This window comes from Pleurodeles waltl, chromosome 6 (genome assembly GCF_031143425.1).
Source record: "Pleurodeles waltl isolate 20211129_DDA chromosome 6, aPleWal1.hap1.20221129, whole genome shotgun sequence".
Classification (NCBI taxonomy): domain Eukaryota; kingdom Metazoa; phylum Chordata; class Amphibia; order Caudata; family Salamandridae; genus Pleurodeles; species Pleurodeles waltl.
In genome coordinates this window covers 117,287,812-117,311,380 of record NC_090445.1, presented here as the reverse complement: position 1 = coordinate 117,311,380, position 23,569 = coordinate 117,287,812, and the positions used below count along the sequence as shown (strand labels likewise).

Here is a 23,569-nt window from a genome sequence, read left to right as displayed (position 1 = left end):
AAGACTGCAATAATCCAAAGTAATGTATCTGTTTATTTCAGAGAGGAAATCGTCTGCAAGCCCTTAGCACAGGCAGGGGACACTGGTTGGAGGACCTGCCACAGCTAGGTATATAAATGTAGCCTTGTAAATGTGTGTGTATATATATGTATACACTGCACTGTACAGTACCTGAAGTAGTACTATAGTATTCATACAACATGTTATTCATTAACTTACTATATATATATATATATATATATATATATATATATATATATATATATATATGTATATATATATATACATATATATGTATATGCAACACAAAAGAAAAGATAATACTCGCACACTCAGGATTCAAGGAAGAGCAAAAATCCATTTAATCCAAACACAACGCGTTTTGGCTGACACACCAGCCTTGGTCACGTGATAATTGCCACCAATAGACTACCACTAAATACCATTTCATCATAAACATAGAAATAAGAAAATAGACAACTGATTCAAATGAAAACCACACAACACAACCTCTTTGCTTATACTGACATAATAGCAATATTGATAGGTATTTAGTAGTGGTCTATTGGTGGCAATTATCACGTGACCAAGGCTGCTGTGTCAGCCGAAACGCGTTGTGTTTGGATTAAATGGATTTTTGCTCTTCCTTGAATCCTGAGTGTGCGAGTATTATCTTTTTTTTTGTGTTGCATTAATTACCGGCTTGCTCGTGCCGGTTCTCGCACCACCCCTTTGGGCTGATTGAGCTCTATTTTTCGTGCACTTGGATTTATTTATATATATTTATATATATATATACACACACACACACACACACACACACAGACCCTCCCCCCTCCCGACCAACTACAAGCCAGTATGACTAAAGCCTGTAGTCCTATTTTTATGTCTGGCTTGTCCCGGTTTTTGCTTCTCAATACTTGGTCACCGTACTTGCGTAGCGGTGGGCTGCATAAGTGTTGTCTACCTCATCACCTCCAAAATAGTCTCTTTTCACTTTGACATTGGTTCCACTGTTAGAACAGGCCAACCCCTTCGCCGTGCTTAAAGGCACTTTTAAGCACACCCCACACACGGTCGACCCCTGACCATGGCCTCAGTCTCCGCACAGGGGCTGCCATGTCAACGATTTTTCTGCGAATAGTAGCTATTTCACTTCCTTGGAGTCAGTGCGTCAGGCCAGGAGTGGGTGAGGGACTGTGGATTCTTCGCTGTCAGGTGTTTCCAGTATTGCTCAATGTGTCTGAGTTCTGTGTGTTTGACATTCTTTGGGGGTGATGGGCGCGTCTGAAGAAATGCTTTTTCCGCCTGAGGATCTTAACTCTTAATGACAGCAGCACCACTCACTGCCAGGCTCTTCGCCACCCGGATATCCCTAGTCACAACCTCATGCCTCCCACCCACCACTAAGAACAAGTATACATACATAACAGCGCATGAGCGCATGCGTGTTTTGGTGCACAACACGCCTGAGCACCTGTAGTGCAAGAATATGTGTGTTAGCGGCTATAGTGTGTTTGGCAATGTTATTCATGAACTTGCTTGCGGAGCCCCTCCCCCCCCCCCCCCCCCCCCCCCCGGAGATCGATATGTGTTTTGGTAGTAGCTCGGCCTTGGAGTAAGTTTAGCTCCAAACATGGCTACTCACTGGTACTACAACTAATTCCCAGGTAAAATAATGGAGACAAGAACTTACCATAACACCCTACACGGAATAATACATTAATTACATTTTTTTTACTTTTAAATTAAATATCTGTAAAAAAAAATAGTGTTAAATTTACAATACATTAAATATTTTAGATTTTCAAAGAATAACTTATTTAACGCATAACTATTACCAAAATTGAATGAATGTTGCGAGTGCCTGTGTATAACACCTGCAAGACATTAGCTGGAACTAAAACGGAGGCGCCCTTTTCTGACACGCTAACTTTAAAATTATTTTCCTCATAACTGATTGGGTGTTGGCGGTCTTTTTTCCCTCCCAACACTTAAAATCTGTGTGGAACACTTCCATTCGTGTGAAAACCGACGCGAATAGATTACGGAAACAAAGGTATATCGTTTCCAGAAATATTGGGGGAATTTTTTTGCAGCTTCCCTCACACTTAGTCATTATGCAGCTCAACCGTGTAGTGGTGATATATTTGGGCATCTCAGCTGCGCGGGCGGGTGTGCCTGGGTGCCGTGTGTATGTGAGTACGTGCTCACGAGGAGTGTGTGCATGCCTCTTGATTATCGTAAGCGGGGTGCCTTCCCGGTTGCTCTGGCTGCCTGGTATGAAGTCCCCAGTGCGGTCGGGCAGGACCGAGCCTGCCTTGCTTGAGGATGCCCCGGAGCAACGTGGTGGCGGGCGGGGCCCCACCTGCCCTCCATGAGCCAGTGGCCGCTGAGAAAGCCCGAGAGGGAGGGGAGCGGCTTGGAGGGCAGCCAGCTATGAGCTGTCAATTCACCATGACGAAAATACAAAACAAAGGGCTTCCAAAGTCTGAGCGCAAAGCCGGCTGCGGCTGAGGCGCTCCCACCACACGCGCTGGAGGTAAGGGGTTGGCAGCAGCCTGCTCTCCCCCCGGCGAGCAGGCTTCCTTCTCTGGTGGGCTGCGCCTCTTTGTGCCTTGGAGTCTGGGCAAAAGGGTTTTTGGTGCCCTTATTTTGGTATTGGTAGAATGTAAGCACATGCGCCCCTTCTGATTTTATTGTGACAGCCTTAACTACCCGGGACCCCTGTGATTGGCTGGACGCCCCACATCCTCTCTGACTGAGTTTACGCCTCAGACATGCGGTGTTTCCTTGCACCTTTGGTGTGTGCTCTTACCTACCTCTCTCCTAGATCATCAGATGATGTTTGATGAAACTAGAGGAAGGCTGCGCTCTTTCGTCATGCTTGCGCTTTCATGTTTGCCTGTTTCATACCATCTTATATAGTATTTGCTTGCGCTCTGCCACCTTTTTGATTGCTCCCTGTCACATGTAATGGTTGCTTGCTTTGTCGTCATAGCTAATATTTGCTTGCGCTCGTCGTATGTTTGCTTGTGCTTTCTTGCTAGCTTTTGTCCCTTGCGCTCTGTCGTTATATGTATGCTTGCGCTCGGTCGCGTTTTCTCTCTCTCTCTCTCTATGGTCACTTGTAATATTTATTAGTGCTGTTTTCATATATGATTTTTACTCGCGCTCTATCATATGTGATTTTTGTGCATCCTCTGTCTTCATATGTTTGCTCATGCTCTGTTGTCATGTTTGTTTAAGTCTTGTCTACATATGCTCGTACACTGTCGTCATGTTTAATAATTGCTTACGTCCCGTCGTTATTTGGAATGTTAGCTCGTGGTATGTTCTCATATAGGATGTTTGCTTCCACTTTCTGGTCATATGTAATTTTTGGTCGTGCTCTGTCGTCATATATAATGTTTGCTTGCGCTCAGTCATGTTTGCTCGCTCTCTTTTGTCATATGTAATATTTTCGTGTACTCCGTCATGTTTGCATTCTGTCGTCATATGTAATGTTTAGCTGCGCTGTGTTTTCATATATAATGTTGGCTCGCGCTCTGTCGTGATATGTTTGGTTATGGTGTTAGCATGTTCGCTTTCACTCTGTTGTGGGATGTTTGCTCGCATCCTGTCGTCAAAAGTGTGCATACTTAACTGCCAGCATCACCTATTAATCACTGTCTTAACTCACTAACATTTTGAGCCAGGCCTTCTCTGATACCTTCAACTCTAATAATCAGGTGCTAACACCTCTTTACAAATACTAGCCTTTCACCCCTAAATCCCGACAACCTAGGCCCAGCCCTAGATCACCCATATATCTGCAGCCTAAGGATCCACCTTTGTACACCGATAAGAGATTTAGAACCGGAAATGTCTAACAGTTCCTATCACAGTGGTGAATTTGTTCAAATTCATTTGATCCCTGGCAATCAGGACCACGTTCATGCATTTCGAACTTTTAGGGCAGACAAAGTTGTCTGCCTCATATGTTAAAGGGGGCATACAGTGAATGTCACACTAGGTTTCAAGACCCAAGTAGACATCTCCAAACAAATGAACCTTTATGGAATGCCACTTGTTAGTGACTGTTAGAGATGTAGGATTTGATAAAGAGAAGTTTAATCTCTTATCTCTGGATAGCTACTAGATGGCACAAAGCCACTAAAGGGGCTTTTAAAAATTCAGCACATAATTGTTTTTAGCACACAAATGTGGCTTCGTGCCCATGAAAGGCATACCCTAAAGGCCACTTAAACTTTCTGATCTTTCTGTAGATGTATCAGACACACTTTAACCCCCCCGCGTGTCTTTCTCATGGGGAAAGGGGTCTGACTGCCAACTAGCTTCGTGGATGGTAGGTGGGCGATTCTCCTCATGCCTGGATACAGCAGACCATGCTGTACTCCAGAACTTGTCAACTGCCCGGCAACCTCTAATGCTGTCAACTGGGCAAGGGCATACACCTGAGAAAGGAGGCACTGGGATGCCTTTAGCAAGTGGAAGGCTGTGGCCACTGCGGAGCACATCAGGAAATGCTACCTTATCCTATGCCTGCAGTCCAATACTTTGAAAATGAGCGAGTCTGACACATAAAATATACATTTCGGTGCGGTCTGGCATGCTTAGAGCTCCGGATATTTGTCGGGTCTCACACTTTGCTCCTTGTCCACTGCCTCTGACTGGTACTTCCTCTCCTGCACCTGCAGAATCCACACGCACCTTACCCTCACTCTGTAAAGAGCCGCTTAGAGACACACACACGAACATTCTTAATTAATGTAATATCCTTCTCTTAGCTCCTCTCCTAACTTCCAACCCCTGGAAATGGTGCTCACATGTCACCGGCATCCTGCACAACGTTTGATGGTTATCCTGCATAGAGCAAGCAGGATCGCACAGTGTACCACAGCCCCCCATCGAATAGCCTCATCCTTTATTGGCTTCACCCCTCCATACCATGTACTGACAGTCTCCTAGTAACAGGTGACCTTGACTGTCTCTACCACACGTAGATCATCTCCCAGGCTAACCAAGTGACCTTATCCATCCCTACTACGCCCTGACTGTCTCATGGTAGACCCAAAAAGATTCACCCCTGCGTAACATGCACTCACCCTCTTCCAGTATGCCATTAGCCAACCACTACAGTTGCAAATGTTACGCAGCCTCACGCTATCTACCATCCCCTTCCCCCCGTTAGATCATGTCCCGTGGTAACACCCCTCAACTTTAGTACTGCCCCCATATATTAGAGCTCCTTTCGCCATGTTCACCCGTAAGACATTCCTCAAAGATAACCTCCTTCACCAGGCGCTGATGTCACAGACATCCCTTGCACAGACTGTGCCTACCTCCTGTCCCAGCTAGACCTGTGTAAATAATGATCTTGCATCTGCTCTAAGCATATTGTTTTCTCTAACTTCATAGCGTATCGCTGCAATTTCTATCCATGTCTGTGAAGCTCAAATAACTGACTAATGACCTGTTCTGTTGTTTCGCATGACTCAAAGCTCATTTCCTATGAATAAAATTGCCGGCTTTTGCTATTGTGATTTGTTAGTTGCTTTGCCTTTGAAACTGCTCTTAAGCATTCTAATACCCCTGATGCAGTGACCTCAGTGAACCTGCTTGTTTACTTCCTCTTCTCCTTTTTTTGCAGGCCTACTCCCAGGATGCCTACTTGAAAGGGAACGACCCCTACACTGGCGGAGCTCAGTCCATCCCAGAGCCCCCGCCACTCTGTTATCCCCGGAAGGCCTCCTTGTTTCAAGGCAGGACCCAAGGCAACGAACCCATGGTGGCAGAAACATTCCTGGGACAACGGGCTGACAGTAGGTCCCACTGGTCTGGTTCCTCTGGGCCTTCCACACCCAGGAACACGAGTTCCATCACGAGCCCCACTCTGAGCACCTGGAGCGATCTTAGAGCAGAGACTGTGAGGGAACTTGGGAGTAACCCTTCAAGCCCGGCCCATCGGACAGAGGAGATCCAGTATGGAATGACCCATCAAAGGACTTCTACACCCCCTGGCAGGGCTGTGCCCCATCTTGGCCCGTCTCAACGTTATCCTACCAGCAGCTGCCAAGCTTCTCTCACCTCCTCTTCCTTGTCTGACAGATATGGGAGTACTGTACCTTCCTCCACGACCAATCACAGCTGCCATGGGGTTCCAAAACATTTCCCAGACCGCCCGGCCCGTGCTAGTTTTAAGGACCCCCGAGACGCAGGTGCCATTTCCTCCAGTGCCTGTCGGCCCTCCTGGGACTGCTTAGGCAGTCCCAAAGCAATCTCTAGGTTGGAATGTCAGCAGGCCCTTTCTAACTGGATGTCCAACCAAGTGCCACGGAGGAGCTCCTCAGAGGAGCGGCGGTATGGCATGCCACGTTACAGGAGTGTCTCCCAAGACAGGCTGGGAGATGCCCCCATGCACCATGCCTGGCCACACAGTGCCTCTCAGGACACTTTGCTTCAGCCAAACCATGACAGCTGGGGCTTCAGGACACGGTCGGATAATTATCTGGCCAAGTATGGACGCTCTGTCGAAACCCTGGAACAGAGCGCCTTAATATCCCCCATATTTGACAGGTGTGCTTGGCCTCCAAGTCGTTTTTACAGAACTGGTCCACAGAGTGGATCAGGCCAACCCACCAGACAACAGCCTAGCCATCCAGGCTCCTTTTCCTCTTCATCCAGAGAGACCCCTAGCCATGTGCCGAAGCATCCTTCACAACCAAACCTTCAAAACGTTGATGATTCTGGTTATATTGGCTACAGAAGCTATAGCCCATCATTCCAGCGTAGGACTGAGCTACTTCATGCCTTTTCTTTTCGGGAGCCGAGTTTCAGTGGCCTTCCAACGTTTAACCTCCCTCACAGCAAAGGGACTTCACAGGCACCCTACCTAGACAGGTCTGTTCCTTGGTCTTCCTCTCCAGTGACTGGCTCAGTCCCAGCAGAGTCAGCATTGGATGGTGGACCAGACATACCCAAGGACCAAAGAATGACCATCCAAGAAAAGAACCTCAAATCTCCTGAGCAGATGACTCCTCTTGCAGCAGAGGTCGGGCATGTGGAGCCGGAGGTGGAGGAGAGGAGAGAGGAGGTGGTCCTCAGGCAGAAGCCGCCCACTGGCCGCAAGGCTCCGCAGCCCATGAGGCAGATGAACTTTGTCTTTCCGGAGGACGTCAGTGAAACAAAAGACCTTCCAGAGCCCACTGTGAGCAGCAAAGGGGAGAAGAGTGGCGAACGTCTCAGCCGTCGGGTGGCACCGCTGGCAGCATCGGAGGACTCTCTGGCTTCCATTCCTTTCATAGGTAAGCTGGAATAAAGGGGACATACAAGGAAGGAAAATAAAGGCTGAGGAGGCATGTGCTAGTCGTATGTGTCTCGGGGGACAAAGGCAGAGGTGTTATAAGGAGCAGGGTGGAAGAGTAATGTTGTTGTAACTTCCATAAGAAATTCTCCAGTTGTATTTTGTGGTTATCCTCAAAATGTGCATTGTTGAACTCTGCCTGCACTTTAAAAAAAATAAAAGTCGGTAGGCCTTACCTTTGAGAGATATTGGATCTGCCATTGCCTTTTGTTCATGCTGTACAGCAAAGGCATTGCTGAGGCTGTACAGCATGAACAAAAGACACAAAAGTCGCAGTGAGGCGGATGTGACAGCAGTATCATTTAGCATGCAAGCATGTGTCAATTTGCATGCGCATGGATGCATCATGATGCATGACGAGGCAGCATTTTTTAAATTTATCGATCCAAGCTGGATCGGTAAATAAAAAAATGTGAAAGTCTTTGGGAGATACCCCTCATTCTTTGAGGATTGTAGAGCTCTGGCTGACTCGTTGATCCTGAATGTGTGGTGCTGAATAGCTTGTGTCATTGCTCTGTGTCTATATCATTGTCAGAGTCTAGTACTTGTCTTGCTGAGGAAGGCCCTTCAGATCTAACTGAAATCTTAATGGTGAGATCCCATCACCTCCGTGAACCGCTGCATTTCCTACCGCTGATCCACCATGTCTCCATTGTAGTAGATTGGAGATGGAGTATATGCTTTACACTGCTCTGTAGATGTGATTAAGATATCCCACTATGATGGTGTGCATACCGGGTCCAGAATGGTCAGAGGTTTCATCCAGCTAGTGTACAGACCTTCAACTTGCTCAGCGCTCTGGATTTTATCAGTCTGTGCTTAGGTGTGCTGCTTCTACTTGATCTGGCTGTTTCAGAATGGCACACGATATGCATTGATACCTGTAGCATGAACCTTGCTGAGAAATAGATGAGTGTTGTAATGCCACAGGCATGTGCTGTTCTTCCCTAGACCTGAATTCAAGGATATGCAGCTCATGGAATATATAAGGTGCTTGTCTTCTCAGTGAGCCTCTGCCACTTCTCTCGAATAAAGCTTATGTAGGGAGAAACCTGCACGGTCTTGAGGCACCTCTCCAAAGCAAAACAATAGCGAGAGAGACTGTATTCCCATTGGTTCCCTTCAGCTAAGATGAAGAGCTTTAGCATCGCTTTCCTGGTGTAATCGAAATGTTTGATCAGTCCTTCTGCCTGTGGGTGATGGGTGATTTTGAGTAAGTGATCTCTGTTGGATATTATTTTTCCTTGGAAATCAATGTTAAAACAACTCAAAGCGTTTCCACTCTGAGCAGTATAGGACTCTGCCTTATGGTGTTATGTGCAAGTTACGTGCATAGCGTTATAACTCCGAAGAAATTTGAGAGACAGAATACGAGAGGCCAGATTACTAATAAGGACATGGTGTTTGTTTGGAGAGCGCTAAGGGATCGGCAGAGAGAGATAAAGTAGACATTCAGATTTCTTGCAATCACTTATGTTTGAATTTTTTTGTAGCTATGTTGGAATATTTAGATCCACTTCAAAAATGTTGCATAGTGTAGTGTGCAGATCTAAAATAGATTCCAGCTCCAAAAATATTATTAGAGGGACCCATGTTGCATTGTACACTGCCACCAAGTTAAACTACTTTGCATTAGTGGTCTTCGACTGCCTGGCACCTTCTAAGTGAAAGACAACCTTGTAAACAGGTGCTTTCTACCTGTTGATTTGACCCTCCCTGCTGGACACAGTCTCTTTGTATTTCTGGTCTTTGACCTAGGCAGTCTGTTGTGAGTGATCTAGATATGGCCACCAACGGGATCCGTACAGCTAAATGGTTCTGTTCGAGATTCTCAGCCACTGCTAGGATGTTACCCGAGTTATCTGCTTAAAGGGATTCAGTAGAGCAATTCTCCATCCTAAAATATTCGGACACTGGTGACCATATCTCCAGATATTGCCAAGCCTTAACCTGTGAGGTTCTCCCAATGGAGTTCTTGCACCAGTTCCACATTACTAACACAATGGCTAGTAAAAGCGTGCCTCGATCTAAATCATAGAAGTTCCTCCCTCCAGTGACACAGTGTCTTCTGTGGCGGAAGTGAAGGAGTGGAATTCATCTTACCCTAGAAGGAGCACCTGAGTACTAGAAGTCTGGCCTGATCAAAGGACTTATCCGTTCCACTGCATTATAAGTGGCATCTGCCTGGACCTTTATCCGTGCATACCCAGCTTCACCTACTTTCTGTAGATCCTTGTACCCCAGCAGGAAGCTGAAGACCAAGTCATCACAAAATAAACCTTGTTCTGAGTTTCCTCAACACTGAGGGGAGGTTAACCTAAGGCCTGGGAACACGTGTGGAGAGGGTGTGTGGGGAAGGGGTATCCCAGTGATGTTCGTCAGAAGCGGTCTACTGATCAGTCAACTTTGTCTGTCTTGTTTGTTACTGTCCCCAGTTGGTGATGTTAGTCCTGTATTACTAAAGGTATCGACCCACAGTTCAACACGCATGAAAACTGGCACACGTGGTATATCCAAAGTAATGATTGCTGTGTACCTCCTACATACTTTCTCAGCCATCTAGCTCTACCGATATGTGGGCTGGCCCATGATTCTTCCACTCTGGACATTGGGTGTCGCAGCATACTGGTAATACTGGTCAGTAATACTGATGTGCGGTGTCCGAGTCCTGGGCTAACACCCTTTTTGCTTCCCCATAGAAAGAGCACAGAGCAGATGACCGCTCTGTAGTGTGCCACTAGTGAGCCTGCAATCCCTCGCAAACCCTTTACATTCCATTAATAAACCGTGATTGAAAATCATAAAGCGTAACATGAACGGACACGCATCAGGATTCCTGGTCTTCAGCGGAGTAATTGCAGTCGCCCTGAACCTCTTGAATGTGTTGCTATCTTGCCCATGTGCAATTGTTCACAGTTGTGGCTTTGTAGACAGAGGCCAGGAAACACCTTAGTCTGCGGGTGGAAATAATCCTTCTATTTTCCAGGGGTGGAGGAGGAGGCTACATGGGAATGTGACGTGTTAGTTCAAGCTGTGTCATTCCCGTTCCTGCCGGTGGGTCCTCCCAGGATAAGATGGTAATAGGCTCTTCCTGGCCCCCGCAGCCACACCTTCTTTTGGCATAAGGCCCAAAAGGCAACAGGAATACAACAAACCAAGGGCTTGTCCCAAGCAGCAACCAGATGCAGTAAGCAACCTCTGCAACCTCTTGAATTCATGAGCAGACTTGTAGAGGTCCAAGCCCCACTCCACAAAATTAAAAGGCCAACTTGTTTGCTGTTTTCAGTGTGGCAACAGTATGGACACGACTACAACTCTGCTTGCTTGAGGTTAGTGTAGAGTTTGCGGAGCTCTGGGTAGTCTACATGCACCTCCCAGAGGTTGTGGGCATCTGGGTTAGCCACCTCATACTTAAGGTGCACAACAGTGCACAAATCCAGAAAGCTGCTACTTTTTGAGCTCTTGGAAGCAGGTGTCCTGGGGTGCATATGTTATGCCACGTGCAGTAGACTTTCTAGCCTGCAGAACTACCCAGATGTCCCGCAGCAAAGGAAACAACAAACCAACCTCTTATTTGAAAAAGCATAGCACCTCTCCTGGACACCCTCTCCTACTATGGTCATAACCCTTAATGCATTAGCAACACTATTGACCAAAACAGCCATGGTGAACCACTTCTCTGCAACCTCACCAGCTTGAATTAATGATAGTATTACAATGTCCAAAGATGACATTTCCAAATTGTTGCTGTTTCGATATGTGTTCACTGTCTTTTCAGCCCTAGTCCTACTCAGGCCAGCTGGACACTTAAGATAATGCTCTCCCAGTGGTGTTATTCATGGAGTAATTGCAGGTTCATTGAGTCCCTAGTCATTGCTGAGCCACACTGATGATTCACAATAGGGGTTGTTTGCTGGATTGACCCTATTCGTGGCTGTGCCATAATTTACGTATATAAAGTTGGTCCCTGTCTGTATTGACACAGCAAGAAAAAAAGTGACAGACTGAATGCAGCCCAATGTAGATACAAGTAGCTTATATTAAGTCAGCCAATTAGCTCTTCCTCACTGATGCATTGCTCGGGATTTTTTAACAAATGGAGAAGAGACTTGGGCTCTTTAGGAAAAAATGCAGCATTGGAAGTCATTGACAGTTCCAGGGAAGGTTACAGCGAGGGGCCTGTAAAGAAACGTTTTTTGCCCCATAATAGTAAAACAGGTGAGCACGATGCCCGAAATGCTCATCAGAAAAGACAGAGTTTAGGAGGAAGATATCTGTCCAAGTCCAGTTGGAGCTCTTGTTTATTGTTCTGAAGGAAAGCTGAACATTCCCAAGCAGCCCATGCTGCTGAAGACCCTTCCTGCTGTGGTCACTTGTCTCATCCTCAGACCTCAGGAGGAGGTGGATGAAACCAGGTAGGGGGCAGTCTCTAATCCTCAGACCCCAGTAGTTGCTAGAAAGAAATGTGTGTGGGATGTAGGCTCTGGACACATGGCGTCATCCTCAGATGCCTTGAGCTCCTGGAAGGGGCCATGCATGGGACTTCCTGGGCTGTGGATGCATCATCTCATCTTCAGAACCCTGGAGCTGCTGAAAGGGGCCATGCGTGAAACTTCCTGGGCTGTGGATGCATGGCCTCATCCTTAGACGGCAGGTGCTGCTGAAAGGGGTCTTGTTGGGTCCTCTGACTTTGTGTACGTGATATAATCCTCAGACCCCGTGAAGCTATTAGAACAGGGGTCTCCAGCATTTGCTGGAAAAAGAGCTACTTATGTTCAGTGAAAATCCTACCAAGTTACTAATAATATTGGAGAGTTAATAGTGGGTAACCACATCACCCATGATTACGCTAGTGGCCACCATATGCAAGATTAGTGATCATCATTAGCAAGCAGTGATCATCTCAGTGCATCAGGCACAGTTGCTAGCAGTACTGTAAAAAATACTTTGTCAATGAGGGATGCCTCTAAGTGTGTAATATACGCCACCATATCTGCAGTGCAACTAGCACCCATGTCTGCAGTGCAACCTGCACTGAGTTAATAATATTAGCAACAAGACTATCCAAGAATGTTTGTTTTTTATCACTCAGATATCGACTTTGAATATATTTTGGAATTACAACCACTTTTCTTCAAATCTCAGCTGATGAGTTTTGAACATACACACATTTTCATCTCAAATACACACTTTTCAGTTTTAGTATAAATATATTAATATAACCAAGAAATGTTATGTGTCTGAGCCGCACCCCTGAGAGCTACTTAGCGATAGTTGTAGAGCTACCAGTAGGTTGTGAGCTACTCATTGGAGAAGCATGTACTAGAAGGAACTATGTGAGTTGTCCTGGGCTGTGGGTGCACCATCCCATCCTCAGACCCCCAGGACCTGGGGTAAGGGACTATGTTGGGGACTTATTAGCTGTGGCTTCATTGTCTCCTCATTAGACTACACAACTGGTGGTCAGGAGAGGAAGGTGGGCCATCGTGCACATTGGTTCATGAGTGCAACGTGCCATGCTATTTTGCTCTCACTACAGTTGCTAAATCCTTGGTGCTTATGGGCTTAGGTAAGAGCTATTATTAATCGAAAACCACAAATTCTAACTGGCGCAGAATTTCCATAATTGCAGTATTTACCTAAAACCACCACATCGGTTCACCCCCCCCCCCTTTTTTTTTTTTGTAAACAGATTTAATTAATTTTGATTAATAACATTGCAACCAACACCAAATTGCATTACTCATTTCGACATGGGAAGAGTATATATGATAGCAAAAGGATCATACATTTCCTACATTAGACAAATTTCACCATGTTCCCAACACCCTAATGCCTGAAGCCTTCTCTCCCGTTCCCCTGAGTCAGTATACTAGCACTTATTGAGCCTTATGGGTCTTGGCGACGGGCTACCTAGCACTGATAAAGCTGCTTCCTAATCTGTGTGCTGTCATATACATTATTGAACCAGATCAGGACAGACCCTGTACCAATTAAAGGGCAGGTGTTAGGTCTTTTAAAGGCCCTTCATCTAGGAAAGTTAGCTGGTGTTTACTCCTTTGTCTGAGGCACAGGGTTCTTCATACCTTCGAGAAGTACCCTCCATGCCTAAGCCATCTCTGTCTGGCCAATCCCCCTCAGTACCTCACTCTGCAGTAGCACACCCTCACAGTCCGCCCACTTTTCCAGCTCTTTCCACCAGGTTATCAGATTCGTTCCTCTAGGGTTTTTCTAGGGATGTGTGATCTCGCGCTTGGCTATTATCAATCCTAAGTCCTGGAATTTGCTGGTCACTTTGGTTTTAGATGTGAAGGGAACCAGTGTAGTAGGCAGTGGGCCGGTGTTACAGGGACAGTCTTATCTATTAGTGTCATCGGTAGTCGAGTGACCTCTGTCCAATAGGTTGTTAGATGAGGGCATGTCCACACAATGTGGAGAAAGGTAGCTCCCACCACTCTGCACCTGGGGCAGGCGGCGTCCATTATGCCAAAATATTTCTTAATATTTTCTGGGGTGAGGTAGGCTCTATGTAAGATGTAAAAGCTAATGAGTTTAAACCTCGCATTTTTGGAAACTTTGGAATACGCTCCAGTATGGTCTTCCAGGCCCGTTCCGGAATCGGGGATACCAGGCCCCCTTCCCATTGGGTCCTAACGGCCTCAGGGGGATCAAGATTTCCACTTGTAGTGAGCTTTGTACGTACCTGCAGATACAACATAGCGACAACAGAGGTGCTCCTTGTGTTCCATGTTTCCAACCTTTCAATGCCTCTAGATGGTGGCTGCCTCCGACCCATGGAGCAGAAAGAGACCACGTGGGCGGTCGAATTCCTCACGAAAGTCTGCGAATGAGAGCAGAGTGGAGTCTCTAAACAGGTCTCCCGCCCTACTAGCCCCCGCCTCAGACCTGTCCTGCAGCCCTGCCCAGCAATCCCCCATGTCGGAGCAGCAACAGCGCTTTATTAGGTAAGTCTGTAAAATACGGGACCTTATTGTGGGTCTTCCACATGCAGCGATCCCAGCTCTTCCGGATAGTCGTGAGTTCCTGAGAATCTGCAGTTTGCATGCAGGGCGCTTCGAGTGCTGTTTTAGCAGGGTATGGGGGCATAAAGGGTCCCGCAGTCCCATCCGGCAACCGTCTGCTGTCCAACTATAATGTAAACCACTGGAACTGGACCGCTAAGTAGTATGATTCTTTTCTGGGACAGCTAAGCCTCCCTGGGAAGTCAGGCGCTGCAGAGTGGATAGTGCCACCCGTCGGTGCCCGAGCCGCATATGAAAGCTGTTATGATGGTATTAAGATTGGAGAAAAAGAATTGGGGAACTACATTGGTTCACCCCTTTGTGCTCACCTGCACTGACGCTCTCTTTGCAAACAGTTCAAAATCTCATTTCACTTTGTGCACCTTTGTGGCTGTTCCTCAGGTCTGGACACCAGAGAAGTGTCTGTGTACAGGGCTGTTTCAGAACGTCAGATTCTCCGCTTAGAATTATAAGGTTCTTCACAATAAGGATGTGCTTGCACTTTGTGAAAATGTAATCTTGGGATGCACTCTGCCTTAGCTGGTAAAAGTGATCCATTTGTAACAGCGCATTTATAGAACCTGCTCCACCTTGTCCTTTGTGTAACACAGCCCCTTATGGTTCTGGTGTGACCTAGACCCTGTGCTGACAGATGCCAGGGTCACCACGTGGGTTCTTCATAAAAGCCTGGTCGCAACTCTCTAGACAGAAGCCTTTATTGCCAGCGTCATACATTTAGTGTTAGTCGCAGGACAGGGAACATTTCAAAGCGTGCCACCCTACTGTAGCAGGGGAACCACTAAAAAGGGGCTCATCTCCAAGTGTCTAAGTACTTACCAAATTGTTCCACAGTCACAGGAAAATTATTTGCCCCTGAAAAAGCTCCTTTGAAATTATTCAAAAACTGCTTTTTTAGAGCCAGATATTTTTCAAGTAATGGGAAAAAAGCTAATTGTGCAAACCCACTCTAACACATTGTGGAAACCCCTGGGATTCTATGTCTATTGCAGATTTCTTAGACTACTCCTGGGATTCTATGACTATTGCAGATATATTAAAAAAAACTCCTGGGATTCTATAGTTATTGCATATTCCTTAGAGTGATCCTGGTATTTTATGACTCTTGCAGATTTCTTAGAGTACTCCTGAGATTCTATGACTATTGCAGATATCTTAGCACTCCTGGGATTCTATAGTTATTACAGATTTCGTAGAGTGCTCCGGAGATTCTATTGCAGATTTCTTGGAGTAGTACTGGGATTCTATAGGTAATATGCAGATTGCTTATAGTACTACTGGGATTCTATGACTATTGCAGATTTCTTAGAGCACTCCTGTGATGCTATGGGTATTGCATATTTTTTTAAACTACTCCTGGGACTCGTTGACTTTTGCTGATTTCTCAGAGTATTTCTGGGGTTCTCTGGCTATTGAAGGTGTCTTACTCCTGGAATTATATGGCCATTGCAGATTTCTTAGAATACTCCTGGGATTCTATGGCTATTGTAGATGTCTTAAACTACTCATAGGATTTTATGGCTGTTGCAGGTTTCTTAGAGTACTCCTGGGATGTTATGGCCATTGCAGATTTCTTGGAGTACTCATTGGATTCTATGGCTATTGCAGATGCCTTAAACATCTGCAATAGCCATAGAATCCCAATCCAGGATTTTATGGCAATTGCTGATTTCTTAGAGAACTCTGAGAACCTATGGCTATTGCAGATTTCTTAAAGTACTCCTTAGATTCTATGACTATTGCAGATTTCTTAGAGGACTCCTGATATTCCATGGCTATTGCTGATTTCCTGGAGTACTCCTGGGATTCTCTGACTATTGCACATTTCTTAGCGCACTCCAGGGATTCCATGGCTATTGCAGATTTCTTGGAGTACTCCTGGGATTCTATGGCTATTGCAGATTTCTTTGAGTGCTCCTGGGATTCTATAGCTATTGCAGATGTCTTAAACTACTCATATGATTTTATGGCTATTACAGGTTCCTTAGAGTACTCCTGGGATTCAATGGCTATTGCAAATTTCTTAGCGTATGTCTGGGATTCTATGACTACTGCAGATTTCTTAGAGCACTTCTGGGATTCTATGACTGCTGCATATTTCTTAGAGTACTCCTGCGATTCTATGGCTATTGCACATTCCTTAGACAACTCCCAAGATTCTGTTGCTATTGCAGATTTCATATAGTACTCCTGGGATTCTTTGGCTATTGAATATTTTTTGGGGTACTCCTGGGATTCTATTGCAAATTTCTTAGCGTATGTCTGGGATTCTCTGACCATTGCACATTTCTTAGCACACTCCATGGATTCCATGGCTATTGCAGATTTCTTGGAGTACTCCTGGGATTCTATGGCTATTGCAGATTTCTTAGAGTGCTCCTGGGATTCTATAGCTATTGCAGATGTCTTAAACTACTCATATGATTTTATGGCTATTTTATGGCTTTTGCAGGTTCCTTAGAGTACTCCTGGGATTCAATGGCTATTGCAAATTTCTTAGCGTATGTCTGGGATTCTATGACTACTGCAGATTTCTTAGAGCACTTCTGGGATTCTATGACTACTGCATATTTCTTAGAGTACTCCTGGGATTCTATGGCTGTTGCAGATTCCTTAGACAACTCCCAAGATTCTGTTGCTATTGCAGATTTCATATAGTACTCCTGGGATTCTTTGGCTATTGAATATTTTTTAGAGTACTGCTGTGATCCTATGGCTGTTGCAGATTTTTTGGGGTACTCCTGAGATTCTATGGCTATGGCAGATTTCTTAAGAGTGCTCCTGAGATTCCCTGACTATTGCAGATTTCTTAGAATACTCCTTGTATGTTTTTGCAGATTTCTTAGAGTTCTCCTGGGATTCTCTGTGAATCCTGCAAGAGTTGAACATTTTCTCCAGAGGAAATCAAATAGAATTACATTTTCAGCTCTTTTGAAGCCTGCCACAAGGAGGTATAAAGCTTATATAGCCTTGTGAAACTGTGCAGGTCTAAAAAATCCAGGTGCAAGGTGATATGTGATATGAGTGGTGGCTTTTTGTTTTGACACTGCTCAGAGTGATTAAGTCACTGACCAGGATTACAAAGGTCATCTTATTTCTACAGTAGAATTGTTTGCACTTTTTGTCCATTCACTCAATACCTCTTTCTGGCCCTTGGCATATATCTTTCACAAACCTTTATTTAAATTGCTTTTGGCAGACCTCATAGTAACGTAGTTTGTACCTACAGGGGCAGGAGTGCTCTTTTTGGGAATCATTTTGTGCCACAGATGTTGGGATCGGCCTGGCAGCTGGTGCTCAGTTTTGTGTCATAGTTCTATTTCTAATTTTAGATGAGCCAACAAGCCCCAGCATCGACCTGAAGGCCCGGCACATTGCTGCCTCATCTGTCGTGTCAAGTGCCATGAACTCCGCTCCAGTCATCATGACCAGCCCAACATCTCCAACCTTCACCTTCTCCATCAACCGGCATTACTCCCAGGACTGCAGTAAGTGTGACCCACTGTAGATCAAACAAGACATAGCAGTGCCATACTAAGTGCCCCATATGCAGCACTGCAATGGTCATTAGTCATTCCCTACTTTACCTTTCCATATCCAATCTTGCCAGCTCATGCCTACCATGCCCAGCCCTTTCCCTTGCCAAGCTATGACCAGTTGAATGACTTCTAGCCTTCTCATGCCAGCTCCTGCAGGCCTTGCCTCGCCCCATCACCATCCTTTTCTCACCTAACATTCCCAATACTCTCTTGCCCATGACCTATTACCAAAACTCTAACCATCCCATATCGATGCAGCTATGGTCTGTCCTGCGCCTCATAGCTCCACAGCCAAGCTAGTTTGTCATTCACACTTCTTTCTCTGATGGAACCCTCTAATATTCAGTGCCCATTGATGCTACCCTCTAGCCTCCCATACTGACATCATCGATTCTTGCCATGCTATCCAGCTGTACCATCATTAAGAGCATACAGCCCTTCCTCCTGCACTTATGCCGTGCCCAGTTCTTCATCTCGGTACCCCTAGTCCTCCCAAAAGTACCAAAGCTAGTCCTTCCACACCAGTGCCAAAGCAAACAACTTTCCCAACCCCATTTCCACTGCTCCTATTAACCTACACTCAGCCCACTACATCCAACCCCACTGCACGCTTACTCATGGCAGCAATGTCCATTTTATCCATCTCCAATCCAATATCAGTACCGCACTTGAGTGATACTGTGCATCACACCTGCAAACAGCCTAAAAAGCAAGAGCGGACTTTGACCACGTCCGCATGGCTCATCCAGGACAACGTCCCTTGTGGTATGTTATGATTTATTCCTCAGTATTTATAACCCATCTTTGTGTTCCAGGCAGTATCCGGGCAAGTCGTCGCTCCTCATACCTCCTAGCTATCACGACCGAGCGTTCCAAATCCTGTGATGATGGACTTAACACTTTCCGAGAAGATGGGAAACTTCTAAGGTAGGCCAGGTGTCCGTAAGGTACTTCTGTATGTGTTTAGGGTCTGACTGTACGGGATCACAGTGATATACCGAAGTTATCTGTGCTTCGAGTCCTACAGCACTAGCTATGAGAGGTATACAGAAGTGTGGGTCGTCTTTCGGGTATATAGAGAAGTCTCTGTGTTCATGTTCCTATAGCAGAGGATGCGAAAGGTATTGACTGACTGTGCTCCCGGTGCTATAGTAGAGGCTGTGAGATCTATTCATAAACAGTCGGTGCTCAGGATCCTACAGAAGGGGTGGTGGGAGATATAGAGCAGCTGAATCTGACTCTCTTCATCATCTAATGGCGGGAGCTCTGGAGAGGAACCATTTTCGTTTCTTGCAATGTCCAGGGGTGTGCAGAGTGGGCAAGGTGGGGGGCAAAGGGAGGGTGTTTGGGGGGTAAGGCTCCATCTGATAGTTCGAGCTTTGAGACGTGTACATGGAGGTTTGTAGCTCTCCTTAGTAATGAAAAGCCTATATGTGATTTCTCAACTTTGTTTTAATTTGTGAAGTTGTTTGTCTGTTGTAGCCCTAATATACCCCTCAATGATGTTTCTTGACAGGCGGTTGCCGAACCGAGTACCAAGTTTACGAATGCTCCGGAGCTTCTTCACAGATGGGGTAGGTAGTCACTATGTCCACATGTCTGTCTGCCTATTTCTGTCAGTGATGGTCTGTGTCCTTATCCTACACTATGTGTGCCTCTCATGATGGCCCTATGTAAGTCTGTATGTGTCTTGTCCCATTCTTTGTCCATCAGTTTTTGTCACAAAGCCTCCTGGTTTCTCACTTTTGAGTCCACGTTTAGAAACCACAGCTGCAATGGTGTACTCTATCTAAACTCCAAGGATGCCTGGAAGAGTCATTTAACTGGCTATCCTGAGACCTATATGAGCTTGAGTAATAGTGTGTTACACAACATCCTGTTTGTACCCTGTCATGACATAAGACGTGTGTATCACACTAGAGGATCTCTGCTTTGGGAGGACATAAGTATTAGTGTGTAACACAAAGCCCAGTTGAATCTCTGGTTTGTGACAGAGCTTGAGGTGCTACACTTTTTGTGTCCTTGTTCAGCTCACCTAAGTACTAAGATTCTGCGCTTCTACAATCCTATGTCTCAACAGGTGCATGGTGATACGCAAGGTGTGGTTGTGTGTTGACTCGTGAATACTAATACAGTTCAGTGGTCTTCATGTGTCTTTGTATTTCCTTGACACATGATTTATATGTATATGGTTACAAATGCATGGTTTTGATTCAAAGGGCGGGTGACCTTGCAAGCCTATGTGTGTTTTCATGTGTCAGTGCTGCATGTTTGTGAGATACATTGATGTCACTTTATTGTGTGTTTGCATATTTCAGTATTCTATGTACATATATAAAAGAACAGTAATCAACACTTCAACAAGAAGGGTGTCACTTGCATAAAATAAATGATGCTAATTAGACTTCAGCTCTTTAGCCTATAAAGCAGGATCCCTCCATTCCCTTACCTCTTCCCAGCATCAATCATGTTTCTCTACTCTGAACAGACTCCTACCTCCTCCATCCAGATCAGTTAGGTTCTTCTAGTTTAATATGTCTAAAGATTTTGATTTCTACTTTACAAGTAAAATTGAGCCAATCCAGGATATATTCTGTGCCCATAGTACTTGATTACTTTGGCGTTTCTCGCTTTCTCACCCAACAATCTTTGAGCCTGAAATTTAAGTTGCTTGAACATCTCTCTTATTTTATTTATTGTTCAACTTTATTTCCATATCATTTAATTATTTATTTATTTGGGAGTTTTGTAAAGCTCTACCTGTCTCATTTCAATTACTTCAGAGCACTGTCCGAAAGAAAGCAAAAAACAGTTAAGTAAATGAAGGGAAGTTAGAGTGGAGTCAGTTAAGGTGAATAACAGTGCCTCATGTTCAGCAATTGCAGCCCTATTCCAGCTACAGTTAAGTTACAACCAGGTCTGGGTGGTTCAGTATTCAGGCACTCCCGGACCATGTTGCTAGGTTCACATTTTAGTTTAGGGTCAGATGCCCTAATACATCTCTCCGTGTTTCATTCTCTTGACCAAATGATAATTGATCGGGTGCATAGTCCTTGAGCAGAGGACTACTGTTAGAGTTTTGGTAGATATTATATTCAGGGCCTTTGTAAGATATGCTTTGCAGATGGTGCTTCACGACCCCATCATGGGTATAAAGCACTATTTAAATATGAGTATATAATAGATGAATACAACGCACAAGCATATAAGTGTAATCCCATCTTCCACAGGGAGCCAATGGAGTGCTCTTAGGGTGGGCTTTTCATGGTTGCACTTACGGAGGTAAAGACACAGTCTGCCTGCTTGATCTTGAAATCTTTGGAGCCTGGCAATGAGTTTCTTTGAGACTATAAAGTAGATGATATTACATTAGTGGATGTGAGCCTCGCTGGAGGTAAGCTGCATCATGCCGGTATCTATAGGCCTGCAGGTGGTTTCCATTCTATTGGAGTGAGTGATGGTGTGTTTCGGAGGGCCAAGGATGAATCCAGAGAGGAAGAATGCATTACTCATGTTTCTTGCATTCATCTGGAGAGAAAAATACTTGATTAAGGTATCCCCCTGGGCAGGGGCTTTTAGAGGATTTGGACATTTGAGTTTTGAGGACTAGGATTAGCACCTCAGCAGTCTTCAGAGGTCTGAATGCAGATTGTATCAGAAGTAGCAAAATAAGAGGGTAGTTTGGGACTTCTAAGTTATTAAATATGAAGTGATGGATAACAGGCAGAATTTTAACTAAACTTCTGTTTCTGAACTATGTATACCAGACTCATCTGTAGCATTCAGCTATGCCCCATTTCACCAGACTTAAGTGCTCTGTTACTGAATCGGTGTCCCTGCTGTCCTTCAGAATCTGGTTTTCTGTTTGGTCACTCGACAGAAACAGCTCTTTTTTAAGTCTATTATTTCATTCATCAGTCACTACATTAGGGATAGTTACCTGCCTTGCAGATTTATTTATTAAATAGCTTTATAGAGCCTGGTGCTTGCCTTTCAACCATGCCAAAGTTCAGTCATGTCAAAGCACTATTGTTATGCTGGAATGTGTACAGTAGGAGCCAGGAAAGTTAATCGTCCAGTCACAGAAGGAAGGGTCCTAATGAAATCTTACAATCACAACCCCTCTGCCCCATTTTTTTGGAGTTTGGTTGCACACAACCCAGAACAGTTCAGTTTTAAGGCTGTTGATGAAGAACGTGCAGTTCGTTTCTGCTTGGAGCCCGTCCCTATTGGCCAGGGTACTTCCTCCCAGTTTCATCCATTTGAAAACCCATGTAGTGATAAGGCGTGGAGTTGCTGATCACATATTTCTGTTAGGCACTTTGTGGGGTGCAATTTTCAGCATGTATCCTGGCCTTGTACCCCAGTTAGCTTTACATACAGTACAAATGGCTGTACTCTTGATTCCATTCCTGCATCTACCAGGAGGTAGTAGAGAGCTTTCAGAGCTGGATTATGTGGTTGTGGTTCCGTAGGCTCAGACTTGGGTTAACTTGGTACTTTTGCACCTGTGTCCTGCTTTCGACCTAGCTGTTCATCTTTCTTCTTCTCCTCCCCTGTCTTTGAGCTTTGAGTGTCTCTTGCAGAACACTGGCTCAGTTTGGCACTTCTTTCGGATTTTTCTTCTGTTTTATGGCCCTGTTCTTTGGTTTTTGCTAAATCTCTAGTCTATGGTGTCCCAAAAGGATGTGTACTGAGTACATTCATGTTCTCACTTTTTATGTTCTTCCTTTTGCTTCAGTGCTCACCATTATGGTGATGATACTTGAAGTAGCGCAAAATGAATAGAATCACTGACAAATTTAGAGTCTTTCCATTTATGTATCTGCAGTGGGGTCATGCATTCTCTTCATTCCCTCGTAGGGGATTTCCATGTATAGTCATAAGCGTTGAATAGTTCCGCCCACCTGCGGGGACCCCAGAGCACATTTTCCAATATAACTTCTTTAGTGTTCATGTTCGCCTTAATTCAGGAAGGCCTGCAAAGTCACTTAAGAATGTCAATATGCAGTCTAAAGGAAAGGCTACAGTGTCTGAAATTCTTCATCTTGTTTGCTTTAAAAAAAGACCAATAGCTAAGGTACATGCATTCAAATGCATAAACGAGTTGAAAGTTTAGCAGAAAAAATCCTTCACAAACCTTTTAGTAATGCAAAATAAGGATGAAGGACTGCAGGGCAATGTAGCCCATAGGCTGCTATTATAAATGAAGGTAAAGGAGACTGTGGGGGTGATTCTAATTCTGGCGGGCGGTGGAGGCCGCCCGCCAGAATTCCGCCCCCATAATACCGCTCCGCGGTCAGAAGACCGCGGAGGGTATTATGATTTTTTCCCTTGGCTGGCGGGCGGTCTCCAAAAGACCGCCCGCCAGCCCAGGGAAAAACTCCCTTCCCACGAGGATGCCGGCTCGTAATCGAGCCGGCGGAGTGGGAAGGTGCGACGGGTGCAGTAGCACCCGTCGCGTATTTCAGTGTCTGCAAGGCAGACACTGAAATACCTTGCGGGGCCCTCTTACGGGGGCCCCTGCCATCCAGGGGCCCCGCGACCCCCCCTACCGCCATCCTGTTCATGGCGGCTTTCCCGCCATGAACAGGATGGCGGTAGGGGGGGTCAGAATCCCCCAT

At 45.4% G+C, this 23,569-nt stretch overlaps 1 protein-coding gene across 4 annotated transcripts in view; it reads left to right on the top strand.

The window, feature by feature from the left end:
• The window catches only part of ARHGAP23 (Rho GTPase activating protein 23), a 448,503-nt gene that overhangs the window by 326,038 nt on the left and 98,896 nt on the right, over positions 1-23,569 (top strand). For all 4 annotated transcript variants that reach the window (XM_069237494.1, XM_069237493.1, XM_069237492.1 and 1 more), the window contains exons 7-10: positions 5,654-7,307; positions 17,739-17,894; positions 18,761-18,872; positions 19,462-19,519. In XM_069237494.1, the coding sequence (XP_069093595.1) occupies positions 5,654-7,307; positions 17,739-17,894; positions 18,761-18,872; positions 19,462-19,519 (1,980 nt within the window). The remainder of the gene's footprint in view (positions 1-5,653; positions 7,308-17,738; positions 17,895-18,760; positions 18,873-19,461; positions 19,520-23,569) is intronic.